The 26,118-nt window shown below is 43.0% G+C and overlaps 1 protein-coding gene across 4 annotated transcripts; it reads left to right on the top strand.

Moving 5' to 3' along the window:
- The first annotated feature begins 46 nt into the window (after nt 1–46).
- On the top strand, nt 47–26,118 carry zzz3 (zinc finger, ZZ-type containing 3). 4 transcript variants are annotated; one of them, XM_085804105.1, is made up of 13 exons: nt 47–121; nt 6,416–7,739; nt 7,803–8,399; nt 12,591–12,729; nt 13,356–13,503; nt 13,942–14,054; nt 14,802–14,873; nt 15,941–16,042; nt 16,390–16,485; nt 18,325–18,474; nt 22,502–22,636; nt 23,110–23,210; nt 25,811–26,118. In XM_085804105.1, the coding sequence occupies exons 2-13, from the start codon at nt 6,481–6,483 to the stop codon at nt 25,953–25,955; spliced, it is 3,057 nt and encodes a 1,018-aa protein (XP_085660231.1). In that variant the 5' UTR covers nt 47–121; nt 6,416–6,480; the 3' UTR covers nt 25,956–26,118. The 4 variants fall into 4 exon arrangements, with proteins under 4 accessions (XP_085660231.1, XP_085660228.1, XP_085660230.1 ...); XM_085804102.1 differs by having other exon boundaries at nt 6,416–8,399; XM_085804104.1 differs by lacking the exon at nt 47–121 and adding an exon at nt 365–534 and having other exon boundaries at nt 6,416–8,399.

Below are 26,118 nucleotides of genomic sequence, written 5' to 3'. Positions count from 1 at the left end.
ACAAGCGCGGCTGAATCGGCTCACACACACACACACTCACTCACACACACACCCCGACTAGTTGACTGGACTGAAAAAAACATGGCTGCGGCCGAACGTGCAGCAGATTTACGGAAGTGAGGTATGTGTAATTCTTGAGCTACAAAAAGCTATTTTAGAAGTGGACCACCAATTCGGTACTTGTAGCACAGCAACATTTAACAAACCCTGAATTTAGTATCCCAAGAAAAAAAAGAAAAAGAAAACGTCTACGACCTACCTGCACTGTTTTGTTTTTGCAGTACACACAGATATATCGGCAAAGTTATGCGCGGAACAATCAGCTCAGCTAGCTCGGGTTAGCTAATATTAACCTGCTGCTGATGCGGCGGCGGCGGCGGCTGCTAGCACGTAGCTGCTAAGCTAAAACGGTTACTAACTGCCGTTGGCTGCTAACCATGCTATTTGTGCCGCTAACCATGCTACTTGTGCTGCTAACCGTGCTACTTGTGTCTGTACGCAGCAGTTGAAATGTAAACCTCGGCGAAACATAATGTCAGTAGCGGTTCCCTCCCTTTTTTCTGTTGTTGATGCTAGCTACTATGCACCCGATGTTAGTTAGTAACGTTAGTTAGTAAGAGAGAGAGGAGCTACATCTGAAATCGCCTTAACGGTTTCTGCGGTTAACTGGGTATAAAACTAGCCGAGCTAACGTTAGCCAAGTTGGCTAACTAGTCTAGTCGTTCACGAGAATGTAAAAAAAAAAAACATTTCACAATTTAATGGGCTGGTTTAGGATTAGATTAGATAGTAGTGTACTTGTTAGTTGGTTGGCAGCGTGAAAGATAATGTGAATTTTTATTTTTGACGGGTGCAACAGTCTGCCGTGTTTGGGGGGGTCTTAAAGCGTTAATGTTTTATATTAATTAGCCCCTGAGAGCTAACGGTAAGTTTAGTTTGCTGCGGTTAGCTCGCCAAACGGCAAAGCTGTGAGTCAAGTAACGTTTGCTTGGGTTGGAAGTTGTGTTGGTCCATGCTAACGTTTACCTTGCTCCTCGAAACCACCTGTGTTTTTTTTCTTCTTCTAAACGTGGTGGTTCCGGAGTGTTTTTTTTTTAACGGTAAACTTTATAGAGTTCACCTGACGACAAGCGCAAAAACTAGTGTTATGTTAACTTGACTTGACCGACATGTGGAGGTTTGAGCGATTCTCGTCGGCATGTACAACAACACGGCTGCGTGGATTTTTTGTTGCCAGTAGGCCCTGTGGAAGTGTTGAACTACAGGTCAGCAGCAACAGAGACGAACAGACCAACACGACGGTAAAAACAGCTCAAAGCTTATTTGTTTTATCATGAAACAAGATTGAGATTTCTCACTGTGAAACTCAGTTAGCTTAGCTCGTTTGCAAACAACACTAGCCTCTTACACTTCTGCCTGTAAGGAGATTGTTTACTTATGTCAGGGCTCCAGACTGCTCCTAAATGGGGGCATTTTGCCTCTAAAATTTGACACAGTGCAAGTAAATTTTTTCATCTACTTGCACATGTGCAACCAGTAAATTTGCTGTTTTTTTTAACACTGGTAAAATGTGGAAGAGGCGACTCAAAAGATCTGGTATCTGTAATCACAGGTGGCAGGTCAATGTGTGTGCGGATCAATGAATGAAAGGGAAATGTGTATATTTGCTTTGCAAGTCGATGTGTGCCGCTAAATTTTCTGCTTGAGCTCCTACATTTTAAGTTATGGGACACTGTGCTCTAGTAAAAAAAATAAAAAAGTTAGTCTGGAGCCCTGTATGTAAAGCTGTGGCGTTCACCGCCTTAACATCTCAATGAAACCAGTGTTAGGATGGTGTATGAGGGGGCAAAGGAGCAATTTCTAAGCACTGGTTTGTCATGATTGTAGTAATACAAATCAGCACGTGTTAAACATAACTTCACAACCAAACACGCTGTAGAGAAGCACAGGAAGTGGTTTGATTCAGAGGTAAATCACACGTGTTCCGTCTTGATCCTTGTGTGTGAGACCAATATCATATTCTGGCTTTGACACTTTTCACATATGAGGTTTTAACAGTTAGTTGACAGCTAGTGAGTAGAAGTTGTTCTTTTCTTTTACATACATGGCAGTGTTTTGCGGTAAGACTGTAACGAACTTGCTCAATCCCCTCCACTGCCAAATGAAACTAAGTACTTAGATGGTTTATTGGGACATGGTGTGCTGAGATGTTTCCTTGAAAAATAAGCAATTGTGTGATCTTCCATGTACTTTATTCATTATTGGTAGTTACAGTTAAATGTTTATATCTGACACACAAGGGCTGATATGACACCAGATGCCATGTTCAGATAAAAACTCACATTTCTTCTTGGCTCAGTAACTCAGGACCGTTCACTGTCATTTACCCACTGATGCTAGAAAGAGAAAGCACCGAACAAATAATGGTCTGTTGTCTTAAAGCAGCAGTTCCCAACCTTCTTGGCTTATGACCCCATAAAACACAGCAGTGTCTAGTTGTTGCCCCCGATCAGGCGCTTTGACCTTAGTGTTGACATCAGTTACATGCAGTTCAACCAAAAAAAAGCCACTCATCTGTAAGATTGTTTCATTTAGGCACTTTTCAGAGGCATGAAGAATGAAACGCATCAGATTTTTCTCACATAATCTTGTGTAACAGAGTTTTATTCTGGCTTAGGTACATGTATTCAAATTTTCCCCCAGCCTTTATACCTGTGGAGTGATAATACAGTAGTGTGCGAAAGATTTAATGTGAGAGTGCTTCCAGAAATGAATCAATGAGTAGTTTCTATATAATAGTTGAGGTCATACAAAGTGCAGTAAAAGAAAGAAAATGTACCATTTGCTGCCTGCGACCACCCTTTGCTTTTTAAATGCCAACCAGCTCTCCGCGGTATACTTGTCGTTTTTCCCACCCAAGCACTTGGCAAATAGATAGTTACCACAGTTTTTATGTGCATGAAGGTTGTCGCAGTCCCTTCGGTATCTTCATGTAAACCCAGACTGACTCCGTGATGTTGAGATTAGGGCTCTGTGGGGGGGCAGATGATTTGTTTCAGTGCTCCATGTTCTTCTTGTTGCTGATTGCTCCTTATAACCCTGGTTGTGTGTTTTGTTTGGAGTTAGTTACTGCTGTAAAATAAATGTGATGCCTCTCTGATGGTGAGGCTGCACGATGGCTAAGAATCAATACATCTGAATGTGAATGTAAAGCCTCGGCGCAGCGCTGTATGTTTTGATGCTGACTCTCTAGATGCTGCACAGCTAAGGAGGCTTTTACTAATGATTAGCCCTCTATAAAAAAAAAAGTTATTGCATGCCTACTTTGTAACAGTGTGGACTAGGAAAAAAAGCAAGCTACATGCACTCTGTATTTTATCTCCTTCCTTTTAACACTGCAGTGATTACACATCTCTTATGTGTGTGTTATATTAGTCTCTCTGTTCTCCAGCTCTCTGTAGTAACCTATACCGTGCTTTATAGCAGCTGAATTCACAGTATAGTTCTCATGCACATGTTTATTTTGTTTTTGTTGTTAGACAATAGAATGGGAGTTAGATAGAGATTTAATTGCAGCCCGTAAACGCTGCAAGTTAACCAGCAATCATTCTGGATCTGCTGCGCTGCGCTGATAAAATCCTTATTTTATAATTGGAGCATCGTCTGAAAAAAAGTTGAGATAAAAGCAGGTTGGTGACAACAGCTTTTTTGAGCTTTTGGATATATTGGCAGTTAAAATGAATGATCACAGCCAAGACAAGGGCCGACTAAAGACTTTTCTTAACTTTTCTGGCAAGCGGCCCCTGACCCTCGTTGGGCTGGACCGGACTTCATGTGTTTTGATGCTGTTTTTGGAAAAGCTGAGTTGTTGTGAGAGGAAAACAGCGCAGGGAGAAGAGCTGAAACTGAGAGAAAAAGACGTGTTTTCAAATTTAAGTGGCTTAATGTGGATGTAGTCATAGATATGGTATTCATGTTTGGCAAGTAATAACAACTCGACTGTATTGTTACCCCAACACAAATCCAATTCCTACAGGCGCCTGAACGTGACATTAGACCTTTGTGTGTCAATTACTAGTTGAAGCCTCGCCAGCTACGCCAATTATTAGCATAAGAGAGTGTGAGTTAATTTATCATCTAGTGATTTAGCCTAACTGTAACCCTGATCATTTAGGAGTAGTGATTACTTTTCAAGTTTTTGAGAGCAGGTCACATGAGCCAGCTTAATTAGTTTTGTCGTGTTGAGTCTAAGGGTGCAGGGCTCAGTCTGAATAACTTGCCCCCTGCTCCCCCCCATTGTGTTTTTCTTTCTCTCTTCTTATTTTATGCATGGACAAATCACATTAGCTTTCTCAGCTGGAGTCTTTACTGGAGTGTGAATAATACGTGCATGTGGTAATGCTTATTCCAGGTGACTATTATGTTATCTCCCTGAAGGAATATTATCAAAATGCATTTGTAGCCAGGGTAGCCTTTGGCTTTGATGTTGCTGTGTTGGCAGTGTGTAGGGGACGGGACTGATTGTCCTAGGCAACAAGGAGCTTTTAAATTAGTTTGGACAGAGGTCGTCCCACAGATTGATGCACTACGAATTAATGTAAATGAACACCATGTCCGATGCTAATTGATGCAATCATTTCTCTTTTCTACACTGAATGTCTGAGACTATCTCATCCTCTGCAAAAGGGACGCTCGGTGAGATCATCTCCCCCTGAATGTCACTTTAGCGTGACCTTTACCGCATCACATTTTTATTGTCCTCTGTTGTTAGATTTATTAGTTGGAGCCGTGATGTAGAGGATACTTCAATGGCAAGTTTCCTGCGTGTCTTGATTGGGAATGTTCCCAGGAAACGGAGAATAAATGCGTGTATCCTGGTCAGGAAAGTATTTTTAATCCCTCTGCTTTAATCTAAAAATTCCCTTTTATTTTGATTACTGGTATATTTGCATACAAAGAGGTAACTCCATTAGTCATATACCTAAATATATATTGAGATTTTAAGGTATTAACATGGTTTATAAATGCAAATTATCCCACTAAAACTGTAAAGCACTAACATTTCTTGCATTAACACGTTGCTTTACATCTGCTTCCCTCCATGACCTTTATACAGACTCAAACACAGAGAGAAACAAGAATAAGATGACTTCTTATATGTATTTTTGTCCGTGTTGATGACTAACCTCGCAATGTTAATTAGGCTACATTTGCCTCAATGTGAGTTAACCTGCCTCCATGAGGTAGTGAAATTATCACAGATTGTCTGACCTAGATGACCTGTCATGCATGATGCACAAAGACAGTGCACGATCTGTGAAATGGATTAGTAAATATAGAATAAGATGTACTACTTAGTGGCTGCTTGCATTTGGATAGTGGCAATTTTCTGGTACACGCTGTGACTCAGTATTTTTTCTTTTTCCAATGTAATGTACTTCATCAGCACTTTTTTTTAGGCTTTGTTGTAGCTTTAATTGTGTCAGGAAGTTAATCATCGTCTCCTTTAGAAGCTTGTATGGTCGTCCACACTTAAAGCCTGCTGTAGGAGTGTTGTTGTTTGAGCATTAAATCCTTTATTTTCTGATAAATCGTAGAAGGAAGGACCGCAGCCTGTTGGTCCTCAGGCACACCTGTTGTACAGAGATAAACAGACTACAGTGTGTGATGATAAACGCTCACCTGCAGTGTTATCTCCGCTGAATTGGATGTAAGAATTTCAGTGTAGCTCCCGTCAGAAATCAGTCAACCAGTAAAACATATTTATTCTTTTTGTCTGACAGACTAAGCAGTGATCTCTGGCTGCGGGGGGATGAATACAACCTCACTGAAACACACACATCATGTGCGATGACTTGTCTACAGTTAATGGTTCACCGGTTCACCTTTTGTGAAACATACAGGGTTTTTTTTTCTCCACTTAAAATGCTCAGTGCACTGTAAGTTGCCTTTTACCTCTTGAGTAAGCTTCAAAGCTCTGACATTTGTGAATCGTTGAAAGGAACAAGTGTGAGTGGTCATTTAGGTCTAAATGAGAGATCCGACCTCGCCGTTTCCTGTTTTGATCAGCCACCTTTTAAAATATATTTCCTCTGCTCAGCCCTGGGATAAGACGTCTAGTTTAGCCTGTGGCCAGAAGGTGTTGCTTAGCTACAATGACAGCAGAAATCAATACTCCTTTGGTGTGAGCTGAGAAATGACCCAAGCCGTATTTAACAAAGGCCTTTTGGGGAGGTGGGGGGGGGTGCTTTTGTTTGAAGCACTTTGGCCCGGCCAGCGAAGCCTGTAACTACTGCAGTATTAGTGCTACAGCGTAACCCTTGAGCTGTAAATGTTTGGCCGTGTTGTTTATTGTAACGCCTTAATGAGGTGTCTGTTTGTGTGTGTGTGTGTGTGTGTGTGTGTGTTTTTGTAGGTGCCCACATTCTGCTGCAGAGGAGCGAGCACCAGGATGAGGAGACTGTAGGCATCCGCCGTAGTATGGCCGCGTCCCGTTCCTCGCGCGTCACAAGGTCATCAGTGGGGCTCAATGGATTGGATGAGAACTTTTGTGGTCGAACCCTCAGGAACCGCAGCATCGCCCAGCCGGAGGAGACCTCGGTGTCTCCGCTGCCGAGGGCCCGCTCGCCCAAGAAGAAGCAGGAGTCGAAGCACGACCCGAAACAGGAGTCGAAGCAAGACGTTAATAAGCAGGATTCGAAGCAGGACGCTAAACATGACGCCAAGCAGGACGCCAAGCAGGACGCCCAGCACGACGCCCAGCACGACGGCCAACAGCAGGCCCCGTCGCAGGGAAAGGAAACTGACTCAAACGCTCCCCCGGCCGAGGCGGAGCAGTGGACCAGCTCCAGGAAGCGGGGTGTGTCCTGTTTAGAAAAAGACATTAGTCCAGAGAAGCCTGAGAACTGTGATAGAGGGAAAGGGGCGCGGGATGCCTCTCCTCAAATCAAAAGGGCCAAGCGGTGCTCCCGCTCCGGAGAGCCTCAGGGACATGAAGAGCACCCTGAGCCCCCCCCCAAACCCGCAAGTCCGCCGGCGCCGGTCTCTGCCCCGCAGCCCGGCGGCAAGGACAACAGTTGTGAAGAATTTCCTAGTCAAAACTCTGCTAGTATAACTCCTTCCTCGCCTGTCCTGAGTAAAGAGGAGGTGGAGCCGACAGGTGAGAAGGCGGAAGAGGAGGAGGAGGAGGAGGAGGAGGAGGACGGCCATGTTGAGGCCGACGGGGCGCCTCATCAGTCCCCGAACGCTCACAAAGCTTCTAACGGACTCAGAGAGAATAAATCAGAGGACTCGAGCACACTCACTGAAGAGTCCGGTGCAGACGCCGCCGCCACCTCCTCTTCCGCCTCCTCCGCCTCCTCTTCTGCCGCCAACAACAACTGCCCGTCGTCGCTGCTCAACGGCGGCCAGGCGGCGGCGGGGCCCTCGTCCCCCGACCCTGCTGTGCCTTGTAGAAACTCTGTCCCCTCCGGGCAGGTGGAGGTTGAGGTTTCGGTCTCTGGCTCGGGGGAGTCGCCGCCGGCCGCTCCAGAGGAGGACCCGGTCCCTGAGCTGATCGTGGCCAAGGAGGAGGCGGTGGCGGCGACGACGGCGGAGGAGGAGGTGGAGGAGGAGGTGGACGTGGACGTGGTGGGCGAGTCCTTGTGTCTGGCCCACGAGGAGCAGGTGACGGAGAGCGAGGGCGACGCCAACGGCCGGCCGCCGACACCAGTGCAAGAAGAAGCTGCTGCCTCCACCTCCTCTTCCTCCTCTTCCTCCTCCTCCTCTTCCTCCTCCTCCTCCTCCTCCTCCTCCACCTCCACCACCACACCCAACATGAACAGTAGTCCAATCAACAACAACAACAACAACAGCAACAGTAACAACTCAGGAGAAACTACACCCCCACTAGCAACAACCCCCTCCCCCACAGAGCCAGGGTGCAACAACAACAACAACAACCCCTCCCTATCCAGCACGCCCCCCTCTTTCACCGAGCTCTACGAACACAGATACACCCTGCGGACGTCGCCCCGCAGGGCCGCCACCGGGGGCAAGGCCACCTCCTCCTCCTCCTCCTCCTCCAAGCCCAGCTCCCCGCCCAGAGACAATGGCCCCCTGAGGGAGGAGGGGGAGGTGGTGGTCGGGCTGGAGGAGGACTGCCCCACCACGGTGGTGGAGGAAGCCGCCGCCGCTGCCCCCGACCCCTCAGACTCTATCAGCCCCTCCATCGAGGAGCCCATGTCCGTGGACCCCGGGGACAGAGCGGGCGGCGAGGTCGGCGGCGGCGGGTCTGAGGCCGAGAGCAGCAGCAAGGAGCTCGCACAGACCCAGGCCGCCGAGGAGGAGGAGGAGGAAGAGGAGGAGCCAGACGTGTATTACTTTGAGTCTGACCACCTGGCTCTGAAACACAATAAAGAGTACGTGGGAGCTCCTCTCTGGGATTCGCCCCCCCCCCCCCTTCATCCTTTGTTGGTTTAGCTCTCACACATGTTGTTGGTCACTACGTTCTGTGATCATTGCGTTACTTCTGCTCTGTGGGTTTGAATGAACCAGAGATTCACTTCACAGTAAAATGTGAATTTCTATCCACAAGTTTCCGAACGTCATCTATGGTCAAAACCAGCTTGCGGTTTTACCGGTTTGGTGGAATTGTACGTTTACGTTTCCATGGTTTTCAATCGTTGTCATAGTTGCGGTAAACGAATGGATCTATTAACGCTGGCTTTTATCACGGATGTCAATTTGTGTGATATCCACTGTTAAAAGCTGCTGTGATGATCCATGCGTTTTACAGATTTTCATTGAAAAAAAAAATAAATAAATCCATGCATTTACCGCGACTACCGAAACCATGGAAACGTAAACATAAAATTCCACTGGAAGAGCAAAACCGGCAAAACAGGCTACGTTTTTGACGTTCGGAAAAAGGTGGATAAGCTGAGAGTATTTTATATTTTTTAAAGTGCTGAACAACTTTTAATCCTGGGTCAGTGGCAATAACACAAGAGAATCTCATCTTATTGTGTCCAAAATGTTAGTGGTTCTCAAATGTTTTGGCTTTCACTCCTTGCAGACTGAATATGTGAATGAGTTGTGAGCAGACCTCTGAACCTCTTAGTTTCATTTGAATAACTGTAACTGAGGATTTATTTATTTATTTGATTAGGACAATGCACATTAATCAACATATCAGCGAAAAGCATCAATATAAATAGTTAGCACAGTTGCTAAATTTCATCTGTTGTCCTAAGGCAGGCATCATAAAAACATACAGACATTATTACACCATGACAAACAGATAAAACGTATAGAAATCTTACACAAACAATGAGTCCCGCTTCACATCAAGGTTAAAAGTCCATACACAAAATAGAAAAGGTAGAAATTGTGGTGTTTACTCTGGAGGATTTTTTCTTTATGAAGTCCTGTACTAGTGGAGGGGTTTAAAAAGCCAAGGCAACATTTTCTCAGTCAGAAATATAAATCAAAATTTGAGTTACGAATAGCATTTATCTTCTTTGCTGTCCCTGCTTTATTATCTCATGACCCTGAAGGTTTATCTTGCAAATAGAGCTGCAACTAACTAATCTGCCATTTAGTTTCTAAATAGTTTGGTCAGTTAAAATGTAAGAAAAGAGTGAAAAATGCAACCGAAGGTCATATCTTCATGCTTGCTTGTTTTATCCAGTGACAGTCCAGACCTTAAGTACAACACATTTTCTGTCACAACCAAAGAAAAAGCATCAAATCACATTATAGAAGCTGCATCCAGAAACATAATTTGACATTTTTTGTGTGAGAATTGACTGAAACTACTAATCAGCTGCTGATTAATTCTTCGCATATCAGCAAATGAATTGACATAATTGTTGCAGCTTCTCTCTCAGCCCTGTGCCTGTCGATGGGCTTTAAGGACTTTTTTCTGCCCACGACCCAGAGGCTTTTTATGTTTCAATAGTTTGTATTTTATAATAAGTTGAAGGAGTTGGTTTTTGTCGATTAACAGACTGTGGAAACGCTGTTTTGCACCAACAACACATCGACAGAATGTTTAATTATTATCCCGGTTAATTTTAGCGTCTTTTCCTCGGTCGTCGTGGGAATATGGTTGAGAATCTAACTATAGCTCCTGTCTTATTGTTTAGCTTCTTCATGTTTCAGCATTTAATTTTCACCTTCAATCTGCCGCTGCGATTTGTGTGAATCTGTTGCCAATTGTCAGATTTCCAAAGCCTGAGGAGAATGGATGTTAAAATTACTCCTCTGATTGCCTCTCTGCTCTCTCTCTGCTCTCTTCTCTCTCTCTCTACTCGGGGATAAGAGTTTTAGAGGAGAGAGATTTCTCGGTGCAGGGCTTTGTTCCTAGTTTTGTTGTCAGATGTCATGCAAGATTATGTTGATGTTAGCGGACAGGTCTCATGCTGCGCACAGTCGGGCTCTGCTAACTGCACTGTGGCAGGTCAGCTGATTCATGATGCATCTTCATAGGGAGGATGATGGGGGGCGGGGGGACGGAGCGCTTTAGGGGGCTCAGAGTACACCGTCGGCCGAGGTCCCTCCGTCTTTGACACCACTATTGGCGAATGTATCAAATTTGTATAGCGGGGGCCTTAGAATAATATTTCACAGGGCTCGTATTGCAGGGTAATTCGATCAAGTTTCTACCACGCGCCAAGGTTTCGTTACGCAGAGTAAGGAGATTTTTGAAGGCTCGGATCGATGCAGTAAGGAGTCATTTTTAGGGAAGTGTGACTAGGCATTTTAAGTTTGCTGAATATGGAGAATTGACACCGGCGTGATTGATTATCTGTGCATAGAAAATCTTTTGACAAATTACCCCCCTCACCTACATTGTGTAAATATTTAAAAAAAACTCTTAATCTTAATTATCAGGACTTCCAACAAAGCAAAATGATTGTCCTGGCCGCAGCCTTTGGTTTGGCACCGGTGTTTTGCGAGTGGTCCTCGGGCCCAGTAGGTGGCAACGGAGCACCAGGCTTGTCCCCGGACACCTGGAGCGAGTCCAGAGCGCCGAAGATTGAGGAGAGGAGCCAAGTTCTCCCTCATTCCGCTAAAACGGATTAATGCGCAGATCGTCTGTTCATCAGAAGAAGTCAGCATGATGCTCGCTGCTTCCACTTGCAGAGATCTTGCATTTTAATCAGAATCACTCGCTGTCGTACAGGAAGTGTGCAGCAGTGTGTGTGTGTGTGTTTTAGTGCCACTGTTGCAGAGCCGGATTTACAGCTTCAGTTGTAGCACCGTTTAAAAAAAAACCCGAAAGAAACACTGATGCTTCACAAGGTCAACTGTGCCTCACGTCGTCTAAAAGGATGGTGTGTGTGTGTGACTGCTGAAGGAATATGAGGTTAAACACAGTTGACTTGACTCGATGTTTTTTTACATGGAGGATTCTTTTTTAAACACCGGCAGCTATTGAATAAATTGTGTCCTGTGCATTGATTTTCATTCATGTCCTGTTAGGGGGGAGATTGATCCACTCTGCTCCACTGAGCACCTGCATTAGGTTATAGCCGTGTAGGACGCTGTCACGCCACCGTCGATCCCCCTCCCCGCTCTGCTCTGCTCGGCACTGTACGGCCTCTGAGTCAGTACCACACTTAGTCACTGACAGCTCAGTTTGCAGTTCTCCTCTTGCCCCAGAGGGTGTTAGTACAAAGGTCAGACCTCCACAGCACTGACGACTCCTCAAGCACCGCAAAAAACCCTCAGTGTTTGTCTTTGTAAAGATTTTGGTATTTGCTGTGAAATCTGACTGATGTGTATAGTTACAGATCAGACCAGTTTATTTATTTGTTACTTGTACATGGATCCCCGTTAGTTGTCACCTTGGTGAGGACTATTCTCCTCTTCAGTTTTAAATCATAAGACGGTCAAAATAGTCGAATAATTCAGTCAAACTACAAAATTATACACAACAACCGTTTATAATTAGTACAACAAATAGGATAAAGTGGGTAATAAGTTGCTCAAAATATGATTTCTTTACCTTTCTTGAGTTTCCTTTTGAATCTTGATTTATTATCAATACCAATAAGATAAAGAGGGAGTCTGTTCCAATATGATATAGCTGTATTGGATTTTGGCTGAGGTAAAGTGAAATGACCTTTAAGGGCTTGTCTAGTGTTGTTATTATGTCTATCAGTGGTCAGTTGCAGCTGTGAATACTGGCTTTTTGGTCTGTGTGTAAGGTCCAGATGTTCTTTAATATAAAATAAGGTCACATTTTAGCCATGACAGCTTTGACATCGCTCCTCATTGAGCGTTTGTTAGAGGAGCAGTGTTATAGGCTGTTGTGTAAACCTTTATTTATAACCACCTGCAGTTCTTGACGATGTACATTTTATAAGCAAAGCAAGACCGGTAACACTCAAACACCTGTAAACGCGTTTTACACAACAAGAAAATAGATGGTAAAAGTCCTTCCTGTCTTGTGCAACTATTAAGGCTGTGAGCACCACGGGTTAAATTATGTATAGTCTGGGTTGTGAAAGTTTGATGCACTGCAGCATTGCAAGTGTCAGGTTGAATAATGTAAGCAGTCCGTTCACTCCACTCGTGTCTAAACTCGCTTCCCTTCATGTCAGTTATCAGAGGCTGCTGCAGACCATCGGCGTCCTGGAGGCCCAGCGCACACAGGCCATCCTGGACCTGGAGACGTTAGCGCGTCACCAGAGAGAAGCACTCACCGATCCCATCAGCTTTGTGGAGCAGCTGCAGAAACGGGTAAAAAAAAAAGGAAAAGGAGAGAGAATGTGTGATGTTTTAATTTACAAGAAACACCTTAGGTGAATGAGTTGCGCAGAATATTCACAAAACACTGGCAAGCTTGTGTTTTAATAAGTTGTCACTTCCTCTGCATCAGCCCCGCGCTGAGACGTGTAAGATCTTGATTTTGGTTTCTTTTTTGCCTCAGGAATACCTCGCTTGTTGAAACGTTACTGGAATAAAAAAAAAAAAGAAAAGTTTGATAGCTTGTAAAATTCAGGCTGCAGAGTGCCGTTCCTTTACTGCTGTGCCGCTCTGATTTTTATCAACTGGGGCTGGAAAAATCGAGAGTATCTCAAAAGAAATCTGTAAATGAACCAATGTGGACGATTAAATCTGACCGGCAGACACTGTCAGAACACCTGCTGCAGATGTTGAAGCAAATATTTGTGCAAAAAGTGATGAAACCTTTTGTTTCTGCTCGATATGAAGAGATTTGAATATGATCAGATTTAGATATGACGTTTAAAAGTAGAAATATCTGCTTTTCAGTGTCGACACATCTAACATTGCTGCAGTGATCGTTACAGAAGTCATGTGTTGATCTGTTAATGGATCGTGACTGATGGTTCTTGTGTCCTCAGGTGAATCTGGGCCTGCCGTGTCCTCAGCGGGTCGTCCAGCTCCCCGACATCGCGTGGGAACAGTACACCTCGGGCCTCGGCGACTTTGAGCGAGAGTTCTGCGACAAGAAACGCAAAACCAGGCGGCTGAAGCTGATCTTCGACAAAGGCACGTGTAAATTTAGAAACGACCGTGGATTTCATTAAGCAGGGATGAGTTCTTTTTGTCTCTTTATCTTGTATTGTGCACAAAGCCGGGGGATAACCAGATTGAACCTTTTTTTTGTCATCCCACAGCTTTCAAAGATTTTTTTTTAATACTTTATTGCAAAGCTTCTTACCTTCACAAACATAATCAGTCATTTCATTCTCTTTGCGATATTGTACCTTGTATTTTTTTTACAGGTATAATATATTCACTAAATAAAAAACAAACCATAATGAAAATAGACAAACATATATACGAGGCAAACTGGTATTTCCCAAAAGAGCATCTCAAAGAAAGGAAATTAACAAAAAAAATAGAATATAATAATAATATAATAATAATAATATATACAGCTTTCAAAGATAATCATTCTTTTTTTTTTTAATCTCCTCCATTCAGGTTTGCCTCTTCGACCAAAAAGTCCAGTTGAGCCTAAGAAAGAGGGCGAGTCCTCCACCATGTACTCCTCTCTGCCCACCAGTGACGCCCTAGAGAACGGGAGACAAGCGCAGGTACAGCTCTTCCTCCTTACTGCAATAATAATCTATGCACACACACACACACACACACACACACACACACACACACGCTGCTGCTGCTCGGTCGTCGCAGCGGTGCATCATTAGTGCAGCCGCAGCTACATCCATCCATGCGCTGCCCTGCAAATCATCAGGTTATTGCCGTCTCACTCGGACTGGCCTCACCTTCGTTATTCTCACCCGTAAGCACATTTGAGCAGAAAAGATGGTATCTATGGAAACATGAGGGGGACCGCCTCTCTCACACCTCTGATTATGATGTCTTATTCTTGGCCTCTATTATGTGTGTGTGTGTGTGTGTGTGTGTGTCTCTACGGTGTTGTATAAGCAGTAAGGTTTCACTTTTTAATTGATTGTTGGGATTAGACGACACTAAGCATTTAGCAAACAGAGCAAACAACTCCTTGATTATTTCTCTCTCTCCCTGTTTGTGTCGTTGCGTCGAGCACATTTGCATTCCCCAGGACGACGCTGTCTGAATCCTAACAGGATTTTGTTTGTCACTCAAAAGAGTTGCTGTTTTTCTGCCTCTTCCCGACGACACGTCTCAAGTCGCATCTGACAGCCGGGCTTTCTCTGTCAAACTGACACATTCAGTGTGCCAGGCAGTTCATATGCATAGATCTCTCCAAATAGCATTTTGCCCCCTTGGTTTTTTTTGTTTTTTTTTTTGCACTGTGTCAGTTTTTCAACATGCCTGTCACTTGTTTTCTTTTGCAGATGATCAGGGGGAGGATTTGTCATCCAAACAAGTCTGACACATTTAACCAGCTGTGGACTGTGGAAGAACAGGTAGGAAGCACAGTGTGAGACGCTGAGCTACATTTATATCAGATTGACATGATTTATCAGGGGAGTGGGCTGGTGTTTTTGGGGGTTTTATCAATGCATCACAGATACACAAAACAACACAATATGATAAACACAAAAAACAATAACCAAGTGTCTGTGGTATGCTTACGGGTATTTGTATGTATTGTTATTTATATGTCTATTAATCTATTCCACTGGGCTTTTTTTGACTGATGTTTGTCGGTTTATGTAAATACTTGCATCCCATTGCTTAGTGTAATCAAGTCTGCAACAAGGACCTTTGTTCTTTTTTTTTTAACAATATCTTTATTGGATTTCCATTTTTAAAAAGACATACAAGAACAAATAACAACAGAGAAGTGTGTAAATTGGTACAGAAGTGTACAAACATACACTGTCAGATCAAATTTTTCATACACATACAGTACAGGCCAAAAGTTTGGACACACTCAATGCATTTCCTTTATTTGCATGACTATTTACATTGTAGATTCTCACTGAAATTCCACTAATGAACCCTGACAAGGCAACACCTGACACCTGTGAAGTGAAAACCATTTTCAGGTCAGGTTCACCTCTTGAAGCTCATCAACAGAATGCCAAGAGTGTGCAAAGCAGTAATCAGAGCAAAGGGTGGCTACTTTGAAGAAACTAGAATTGGTGGAGGCAGAGATAGAGGAGGAGGAGGAAGAAGAAAGAGAAGACAAAGAAGAAAAGACATGTTTTCAGTTATTTCACACTTTTTTGTTAATTCCACATGTGTTCATTCATAGTTTTGGTGCCTTCAGTGAGAATAAAGGAAACACATTGAATGAGAAGGTGTGTCCAAACTTTTGGCCTGTACTGTACTTCCATACAACTGTAAACAAAACAAGAATATGGCGGTCAGTGGGCCTCCCAATGAAGGCACATAATCATGAGTCCACAGAAGATGCGTTATCATAGAGTCCAGAAAACGGGTGATTGGGTCGTGCAGAGGGTGCATCTATACTGTTCCAGGCCCGTCCAAAGGAGCTTTGTTCTTACACATTTTCACCTTTTTCTAGAAAAAACTGGAGCAGCTTCTTGTGAAGTTCCCTCCTGAGGAAGTGGAGTCCAGAAGGTGGCAGAAGATTGCAGACGAGCTCGGCAATCGAACAGCAAAACAGGTGACAGAGAGTCAGGATTAACATGAGAGAAGTGCATGTTTATGTGATCTACACTTAGTCACTTATCTATAAATGATGATAAACTGACTAATTGTTTGCTTCCAGTTTTCTGTGAACTGTCGAATCGTGCTTTTTTTTTTTCAAGCACGTCATGACATTGAAAAATCTGTGTCTTTTACTATGGCAACAGACTGTAAAATTACAAGTGTACTCTTGACTGCTATCATAACTGGACCCCCTGCAAGCGCCTGAATGATGTGTGTGTGCGTGACCTCAATTACTTGAAGCAGCTGCTCCGCTGTTGGAAATAATTAACGCAGCAAATTCTCCTGTTAAAAACTTTCCAGGTTGCCAGTAGGGTTCAAAAGTACTTCATCAAACTGACAAAAGCTGGTATCCCCGTGCCTGGAAGAACACCCAACCTGTGCATGTACACTAAAAAGGTAACCCTCAACTACTAATTTCATTAAAACAAATGGTTTTCTTAATGAATGTTGAAGTGAGGAGGTTAAATGATGTTTGAGGACAGATTGATTTATTCTAGACATTTGAGAAAAGCCATGATGAGATAAAAATGGCTAACAATGTTGTTCAAACCTTGAGCAGATAAAAATGAATATTAATAGTACTTAAAGTGTCTTTAGGAAAGCACTGGTCCACATCAACAGCTTCAGGACTTGACTAGATGAACACCTTTCATCCAAAAGATATTACCTCATTTGGTGTTTTGATGATGATGATGATGATGATGAAGAGCGCTGTCTATCTAACATGTTGGTCCAAAAACTCCCATAGGTGTTCAACTGGCTTGAGATCTGATGAATGTGGAGGTCGTAGCATGATTCACTCCTATTTCCACACTCATCAGACGCTCAGTGAGGCTTTGAGCCCTGTGGTCGGACGCTCTGTCGTCCTTCCTTTAATCTCTCACCTGTCTGGCTCAAATACTCGCCTCGTTGTAATGAAGTGATGCCAGGCAAATTGTTATGAGCATTTCAGCAATTTTATGTTTGAAAAATATTTACCTACACAACACAGTTTTGTTTTGCTCATCATTATTTGATATGTGTTGCATTTATTTATGTACCGTATATGACCGTTTAGTAGCCCGGGCGTTTAATATGCTGAATCACCTTGGAGCCCGGGCGTTTATAAGAGCCAGGCGCGTATTTGCAACAGGCTACTAAATTATTTGTTTTTGCTATGACCAGCAGCACCAGACCATTATTTGCAAAGAACAAGGAGGTCACCGTAGGACCACTGGAACAAAACTAACACACTGTGTTACACACTGTAACACAACTGTCAACTGTCTTCACTGTTATCAGCTGCCACGTCAGCCCACACACCTGGGATACCAATAAACAGCAATCGGCACACAATCAACACACACGGACACACACACTCTGGCTAGTTCCTTACATTTTGAAAAAGGTAAAAAAAGAAGAAGACCGCACACTAGTTTTGCTCCCGTGACAATTTATTGTCACACACCAAGTGGTAACGTTTCGGGCTCAGCCCTTCATCAGACATGAAGACAGTAATTAACACACCTGCTTAAATAGATGCACAGGTCACCTGACATGTCATGTGATGATTGGGAAAAAACAAGAAGATAGAGAAGCAATAGCATAGCATAGCATATGTCCACTAGAAAAATCACATGGCAAAAGCATCAGGCATCACCGTCATAATGCAATGTAATTTCAAGTAGAAAACAAATGTAAAAATAAGGAGGTGCCTAAACCATCCTGAAAGTGGTGACAAGAAAATAATTCAGGTATCCACAGCAATAAACCAGTAGAAAAAAACAGATGAAAAGAGACAGACATCAAAACTGGAGCAATGGAGCTATGTAATCAGAGCACAAAACAATAACAACCACAGGCTCGAGCAATAATGTCAGCATAGGAGAATCAGAGTACATCATCAAAGTGCATTATAACAACCAGGCATAATGAAGGGTAGTCACAAAAAATGCATCACACAAGTTATAAAGTATATTGGGTACACACAGAGCAACACTACAGAAAAGGTCTTAGGTCAAACTCCTCGTTTAGCCCTTACATTTTGAAGCCCTGAATGCTTCAATATCACAGATGCAAATACCAGTGTGTTTAATTGAACGGGCGTTTCATACGCTGAATGAAGTTGGATCCCCAGCGGCTTTTAGAGCCCAGACACGGGCGACTATTTGGTCATATAACACTTGTGATATCACAGTACTGATTTTACCTATAATCCAAAACAATCATGTGTTGTTGTTCCTGCTGGTCCACCAGGCATCCAGTAAGAGGCAGCACCACCTTAACAAGCACCTCTACCGGCCGTCCACCTTCCTGACCTCCTACGAGCCTCCGGTCTTCATGGACGACGAGGACGAGCGTGCGGCGTATTACAGCGGCGTGCAGGACCCCTCTGCCGACGACTCGGTCAGTGCTCACACAACATCAGTCACTTGGAGGCCCACAAAGCTCTTTTGTCTTAATTTTGAAGTGTACTCGTTTGTTTTTACACTAGCTGGGTTTCCATCCAAATGTATCGAATTTAAGAGCGGATTTTGTGAAAATGCTCAAAAAGCAAATGCGAATTTATGACCGTTTCCATTCATTAGTGTTTTGCGATTAGGAGGAGTGCGCCGTGAGATTACGTCATGATAGAGCATGAATGTATCCAACAGTTGACACTCAGCTGACACTCAACATCATGGACAATTTACTTACTTTCCGGACTATAGATGCACCTGTATAAGCCGCACCAGCTAAATTTGAAAAGAAAATACTGTACATATAGGCCGCACTTGAATATAAGCCGCAGGTCTGTAGGATAAACTGGTGAAGCTGTGTCTGATCTGCCTTTTGGAGCTTATCGTATACCTGACTCGACTTTTTTTTTTTTTTTTTTTAATTAGAACCATTTCAGATGAGACAAAATGCAGTCTTGTCTCTTCTATCTGTATCTTTTGACAGAGCATCCCGCCGTCTTCCTCGCTCCATTTTAACACCTTTGGATGAAATGAGCATTTGGCCCTTGATCATATTCGTCTCCACCCCTCCTCCCCCCTCCTCCTCCCCTCTCCGGTCGGGGCAGGGTGTGCTGTTGAAAAACTGCTAAATCAGAGCAGGGGGCCCGGCACAGCCTCGCCTCTTTTTCCATTTGAACCGCTCGACTCCCGACGCTCGGCGTTATCCAAGCACTGACATTTTCTTCCTTCCCCCCTTTGATGGCAGTAACCTTTAAGTAAAACCAGGTTGCTGTGTCCTGCTGAGAACACAGGCTGCCGGCTCCACCAGCGCGTTAACAAAACCTCTGACACCGCCGGTATGAAGTAAAGTCACAAAGATGTTGCCAGCATGGGCCACGATAATTTCTCACTTCACCAGGTTGTCCTTTTACTTTTCGGCCGCGTTTGCAGGTTGAACAGAAAAAGTCTTCTCAGGGCAAATGTGTCGGCAGCTTAGCAGGACTTTTCACAAAGCAATTTCCTGTCATGACCTGGAAGGACAAGTGATGGGTTTCTGTTGAGAACCAGACTTTGCACTTTGCCGCTTTTTTCCAAACTTGTTGTCTCCTCTCTACCACTTTATTTTCCCATGATCCATTGCGTCACACCACAACGGAAGTCGGTTTTAGTCGCATTCTAGCGAGCAGCTAACTGGTAGCGTTAGCCACCGGTGTAGGTACCAAATGTGGGGGCTCCGGGCTGCCAAAACCGTTTTGACTAAATCTGATGTTTGTTAATTAAGTCTAGAAAACAAATGATTGAACAAACACCACCACTTCTGTGTGCACGTTTTTGTAATTAGTCATGGTTATCGTAGTTGTTAGCTTTACTGCTGCTGACAGCTAAGCTAACAGCAGCAGCTAACTAACATCAGGACGTCAGCTGTTAAAACCCTCCCGTTGTGGGACACGACATGAAACTACTCCAGTTAGCTCAGTCATGTTGTAACTAGGATATCCGCTGGAGAAAATATTTTTTTTATGGGCCGTTTATTGAGTTATTTAAGACTGCTAACGGCTAACAGCTAACGGTTAGCCCAGCTAATCTAAAATGTTTGTTCAACAATTTGTTTTAAAGACTTCATAAACATCAGAGTAGTCGCAACGGTGATATAGTGACGTGAAAATGTGACATAAAGCTAAAACCTTGTCCGTATTGTTCTTGTTAAAATTACGTGAAGATTATAAATAAAGTCATCACGGCCAATGTCTATCAACCAGACTATGCTATCAACAATACAGTAACGGTGGAATGGAGTGTCATGGCGACACCCAGCGTCGTTCTCCGGAAAGTTGTGGATACAGTCTGGACACAGAAGACATCCAGTGTCTTTTATGAAGGACATCGATGCTTTGAGCTGAAAGAGGATCTCTGCTCATGACGGAGACACTACAACAAGTGCTGCTCAGACAGAAAACGAACCGATCGGTTTTGATTTAAAAGATGCGAGTGCATCGGTACACGGACTAATGAATCGGTCTCAGTGTAGCTTGAACTGGCCGGTGGCCCGATTACAAAGTTATAAATCGGTTTATGCATGCTGCATCTCCCTCTGTGACCGCCTCTCTCTCCCTTTTGCAGCGCTCGCTCAAGCTTTTTTAAAATTTTTTAACACACATGCAGACTTCCACTTGCGCCTTCACTCATATTTCACAGCAAAAAGTTACACAGGAGGACTGACAGTATGTGCCAGTTACGGAAGATCAGAGGACAAATACAATACACGGACATAGATGTACTTCACCTGTAACAACGGCACTGCTATAAAAAAAAAGGCACGTTTAAAACAGCAAAAAAAAACACAAGATGATGAAAAAGAGTGCAGCAATGTTCTTCGTTGTTTCTTTGACTTTAATTTGTGCCAACAAACCTAACCACCTTAATATTGTTTATTTTTTCATCCAGAAGGGCTTTAGAGAGCTCTTACATATTGTTGTTGTTATGTGTTACACTAATACACTTGTTCTCTAGTCTTTGATAAATCTTTTTGAAAGAAAGAACTGACATGTTAAATTATATTGTAAAATGATTGTCTACTTTCAACAAGGAACTATCATTGCATCATACCCCCTGGAATTCAGCTGTGCAAAATCGAATTGAATCGTATCAAGATCCTACCGAATTGAATTGTTCCATTTTAAAATGTATTGTTCCTGAATCGTATCTTACCCCATGTATCGGATCGTCTTGTATTGGAGAGATGCACACCCCTACAGAACACCTATACTGTATCTATCCTGGTTAAATGACTGACGCTTCGTACTGATGTCCACAACCATTTATTCTCTGCTGAAGTTACGAACACCCTGAAAACTGTAGTAAAACAAAACACATTTCACATACATTATTTTCACAGTATAGTTTCTTATACATGGGTACACAACTTTCAATATTCTGAATAATTACCGTGTACGCCTTTCGTCTCTTTTCCGTCTCTTTTCGTCTCCTTTCTTCTCTCCCTCTTTCTCTACCTCTCACAGGAAATAACCTTTTTAACAATTTTAACTTAATATTCTAATAATGCCTAATAGCAGAACTATGAATTTAAAGCAGAAGTAAGTGATATATTTGTGTTAATATAAGTCTTAAATAGTTATATCTTCCGACAGCAATCACTTAAGTGTTTGGACCGAAACACGGGTCTGTCAGTCACTCTGCTCTGCTTTGAGCCGAGGAGAAAACATTTATCGTATCCTACAGTTTTTATCCAATGAGGAGAGAGAACGGCATGCAGGGCTGTGTGTGCAGCCAAGGGACGCCGTGAATGTGGTGACGTAGGGACGAGGACTGTTATGGTGCGTTCAAGGAAACTCGTAGACTCGTGTTTTTCCGACCTGTGAAGTTGTACCAGTTCGATCTGGTACGAGTTCATGGGTCAGAAGTTACGAGTGGCCGTTATAGTGACTTTCACAGGTAAAACAGGTCGGAAAAACATGAGTGGGTTGCCTGGAACGCTACAAAGTCGTAAGTCGTGACTTGAAGCTGTAATTTACGATTTCAAAAGCCTGCCTGGAACGCAGCATTAGCCAAAACGACCGGATCGCTTACTTCTGCTTTAACTGCAGAAGGTTTCATTATGAATTTATATAAACATAATAAAGAAAACAACTAAAAAATCTAATTTGACAGTATCACTGTAACTTTCTCTGTGTTGCCACAGTAACCCATAGCTGTATTATGGCGACAGCTACATATACTAATGTTCATGCATAGGAAGTTTCAACTAAAATTAGATGGATCAATATTGTCAGCAAAACTGTTTGTGGCATTTAAAAAAGATGTAGAGAATGTCACCATGGGATTGTATCTCTGGAGTCATGTGGAGATGTTTTGTGTATGTCTGGATGCCTGTCACTCACTCCCTCTATCTCCTTCTGTCTGTGTTTGCATGTTTATGTTTGTCTGTGTGTGTGTGTGTGTGTGTGTGTTTGCCTGCCTGCTTCCTGCACCCCCAGGACGACGAGAGCGTACCTGTGGAGTTGAGGAATTTGCCAGAATACAAAGAGCTTTTGGAGCTGAAGCGACTGAAAAAACAGAAGCTGCAGGAGATCCAGGAGGATAAGGTCGGGGTGCGGCACCTGGGATACAAGGTGAAGACTGAGCACATTTCTGCACAACATAAACACGACACTAAAGCAAAGGCTTCTGCATATACGTACAAGTGTGTGAAGGCCACTGTGAGCAGGTTACCAAGGACAACGATCGTCCTTGTCGTTGCATAATATCCTCCAGCTCCAACAGTGATTGATTATGAAGCATGTACAGACTGTGCATCGTAGAAAGACTTGTTTTTTGACTCTGTAAGGTGGTGGGAAATGTCACTGAATCATTAAATATTTAAGACATTTCTATATTTTCCAATTTGAAATAAGCAACACAGGCCAGAAGTCACTTATCTTTGAGATTAGAAATATCAACATTACTCAACAGTGTAGTATTTTGTGTTTACTTTCCCTGTTATTAAAGATTTACAGAAAGTTTTTACCTGCATGAAATAGATGTGTACTGGTCTGACATTGTCTGTGTTCTTACGATATTGTTTGTGTGTGTTTGTTTTGCGCAGTGTGACGTCTGTGGCATGGAGCCCATCCAGGGAGTGCGGTGGCACTGTCAGGACTGTCCGCCAGACAACTCAGTCGATTTCTGCTCCAACTGCTCCGACTGGTGAGTCTGCTGCTCCTCTGAGGCTGCAGCACAGGGAGACGACATTCATTTGTTCACCTTCAAATTTTCTCTTTCTAGACTATACCATCAATTAAAGGGCAAAAAAGCCCCAAAATATATTAAAAAAAAAACAAATTTCAAACTCCCATAGAGATTATACAGTGTAAAATTGCAGGTGTGTCACCACTGTTGTAGTGATACTGTATTTTTATGAGATTTGCGTCAACAATCCTGTTGAGTTATTCTATCCATAAACTGTTTTTGAACACATTTTCCAGAAATGCAATCATTATCATAAAACATATATTTTGTCTGTAGTCTTGAGTATTTGTTTGAGGCGTTGCCGAAACATACCAGATCATTTTTTAAAGAAGATCTGAGGAACATTGTAAAATACAGGCCCCAGTAAATGAAATGTTACCAGAAACTCCCTCCTAGCTCTTTTTGTTAAGTACTAATGTTTTAATAAAGAAAAAAATGCAATAATATCTTGGATAGATGATATTAAAACTTTAGATTTTGAGTCAGACAGCCCAAAGGGACAGAGAACAAAATAGTTCAAGTACTTTTCCGACACATTTCCCTTCATTTAGTCTTCGCTATGAGTTTATTTGACCATCAAGACATTGACGTTTTTTTAGATAACATATTTTCCGGTATTTCCAATATTTCGAAGCAACTTATATATCAAACGTCTGCGACTTGGCCGGAAATTTCAAGACAATACACGGGCACAGTTAGCTCACTGTAACAACAACAGTCTTCTTCTTACTTGTTTTCACTGTGCGACATGCGACTTATATTATGTTTATTTTCCTCTTCGCTACATATTTTTTGACAGATGCAACTAATACTCCGGTGCGACATATAGTCCGGAAAATACGGTAATTAAAGCAGAAGTAAGCGGAATATTTATGTTAATATAAGTCTTAAATAGTTCTATCTTCCGACAGCAATCACTTATATAGAGTGTTTGGTCTGAAACACGGGTCTGTCAGTCACTCTGCTCTGCTCTGAGCCCAGGAGAAAACTTTCCTTGTATCCTACAACCTTTATCCAATGAGGAGAGAGAACGGCATAAAGGGGCGGTCCTCTCTGTGTGTGCAGCCAAGGGATGCGCCTGAATGTGGTGACGTAGGGACGAGGGCGGGGACTGCTAACACACAGATCACACACAGATCACGCTTCTTCAACAGTTTCTACCCGGCTACAGTCAGACTTTTAGCAAACACAAAATAACCCGGGCACATGGCAACACAACACACACCCCCCTCAGTAGCACTTGGCACTTTACACTTATTTATTCCTATATTTATTTACTTATAGACATAGATCTCTGGCCTCTTTAGAAATTGTATGTCCTTGTCCTTTTTTTAATCCCAGGCTTGAGCCTTTTTAAAGTGTTTTTCTATTGTGTCTTGTATATCTTTGTGTGTTCTCTTTTGTTTCTCCACCTGACCTGGAACAACCGTACAAAAATTCCTATGTGTGTATGCACAAATGGCAAATAAAGATTTTGACTTTGACTTTGACTTTCTTACGGATCCTTAAAAAGTCTTAAAAGGCATTGAATTCATTAATCTAAAAATAAGGCCTTAATTGGCATTAAAATGTCTTAAATCAATTTTTCAAAAGTCTTAAAAATGTTAACACATGACAAGTGGTATTTTATGATTATAATTAGTCTCAAACCTGAAAATAATTGGTAGCATTCTGACACAGAGAAGTTTGTGGCGGCTGTCAAGGCTAAATCTCTCAACGCCACCAGCTCCCGAGTCAGTGTTTTTTCTTTCTTTCCGGACTTTTTATGCATTTATTTTGAAAGGACAGCTGGAAAGAGACACAATCCAATGTTCATGTCGCAGTCACTTTACCTTGGATCACATAGGAAAGTGGGTAAAATTGTCCCTAACGCTATGTAATTGATGTGGTGTTTTTTTTCTTTTTTCTGCATTTGTGTTTATCATGAAGTCGGTCTTAAAGCAGTACTAAAGAACTTTCAGTTTTGGTTGAGTTTGGCGGCGCCTGTGGACCAAAGCGGTAGTGTTTTGCCTGAAGGAAGACTCCATTTCCCATGAACACTAGCGTGAAGCCCTGTAAATATCCTGCATTAAAATTAACAGAAGACATCAAAACTAAGTTTCTGTTTCCAGTGGATCATTTCAAAGTGAAAACACAAACATAATCCATTGCTAAAGTGCCATTTTGCCTGTTCCCTCCTTGTTGTGACTCGCAAAAGTGAAAGTGAAACTTAAGTGAGAGCAGGGTTCCTACCATGCTCCTCAAAGCTGCTTAGTGCCAGAGAAAGAGATACAGACCATAATGATACAGACCCCCTCAGGCCATGACAGAGGTGTCATTCAACTTGTTGTAAGTCGATGTATCATCACAAAAGTTATGAAAATATTTTATGAAGGTTGAAAAGTTACTTAGTGTTGGTAAAAAGTCTTAAAAAGTCTTAAATTTAACTTGGCTTAAGCTGTAGGAACCCTGGACTAACTCCATTGGCTGACAGAAAGTTAGCCAAAACGACCGGATCGCTTACTTCTGCTTTAATGTTTTTTTTTCTTTTCTTTTCTCTCCCCTCTCTCATCTTCCAGCTTGTTCAAGACAGAGACCCACAAGCCGAACCACCACTTGGACCCGGTGTACCAGCCGGACACCTTTCTGGACAGGGACTACTGCCTGCCTCAGAGCACAGGCTACAACTACCTGGACCCGAACTACTTCCCGGCCAACAGATGACAGGGTCCCAGGCGCCCCTAGCTCCAGGCTCTCTCTCCACATATCCCACAGGCCACTCTGTGCATGGCTCCATCCTCCAAGAAGTCCAAGATAACCGCTTAACCCGCCGCCAGGCAGCAGGAAGGAAGGGCCAGCAGGCAGACAGACGTGCAGCCAGGCAGCC

The sequence above is a fragment of the Trachurus japonicus genome, chromosome 17 (genome assembly GCF_045865225.1).
Source record: "Trachurus japonicus isolate A0001 chromosome 17, Traja_1.0".
NCBI lineage: Eukaryota > Metazoa > Chordata > Actinopteri > Carangiformes > Carangidae > Trachurus > Trachurus japonicus.
The sequence above is the reverse complement of the archived record's forward strand: the minus strand, read 5'-3'. Positions and strand labels throughout refer to the sequence as shown.

Coding starts and splice junctions, on each gene's coding strand:
- zzz3 (XM_085804102.1), top strand. CDS start 6,481: ATGGCCGCGTCCCGTTCCTCGCGCGTCACAAGGTCATCAGTGGGGCTC. Junction 12,730..13,355: donor TGGAGCAGCTGCAGAAACGG/GTAAAAAAAAAA, acceptor TTGTGTCCTCAG/GTGAATCTGGGCCTGCCGTG. Junction 14,874..15,940: donor TGTGGACTGTGGAAGAACAG/GTAGGAAGCACA, acceptor ACCTTTTTCTAG/AAAAAACTGGAGCAGCTTCT.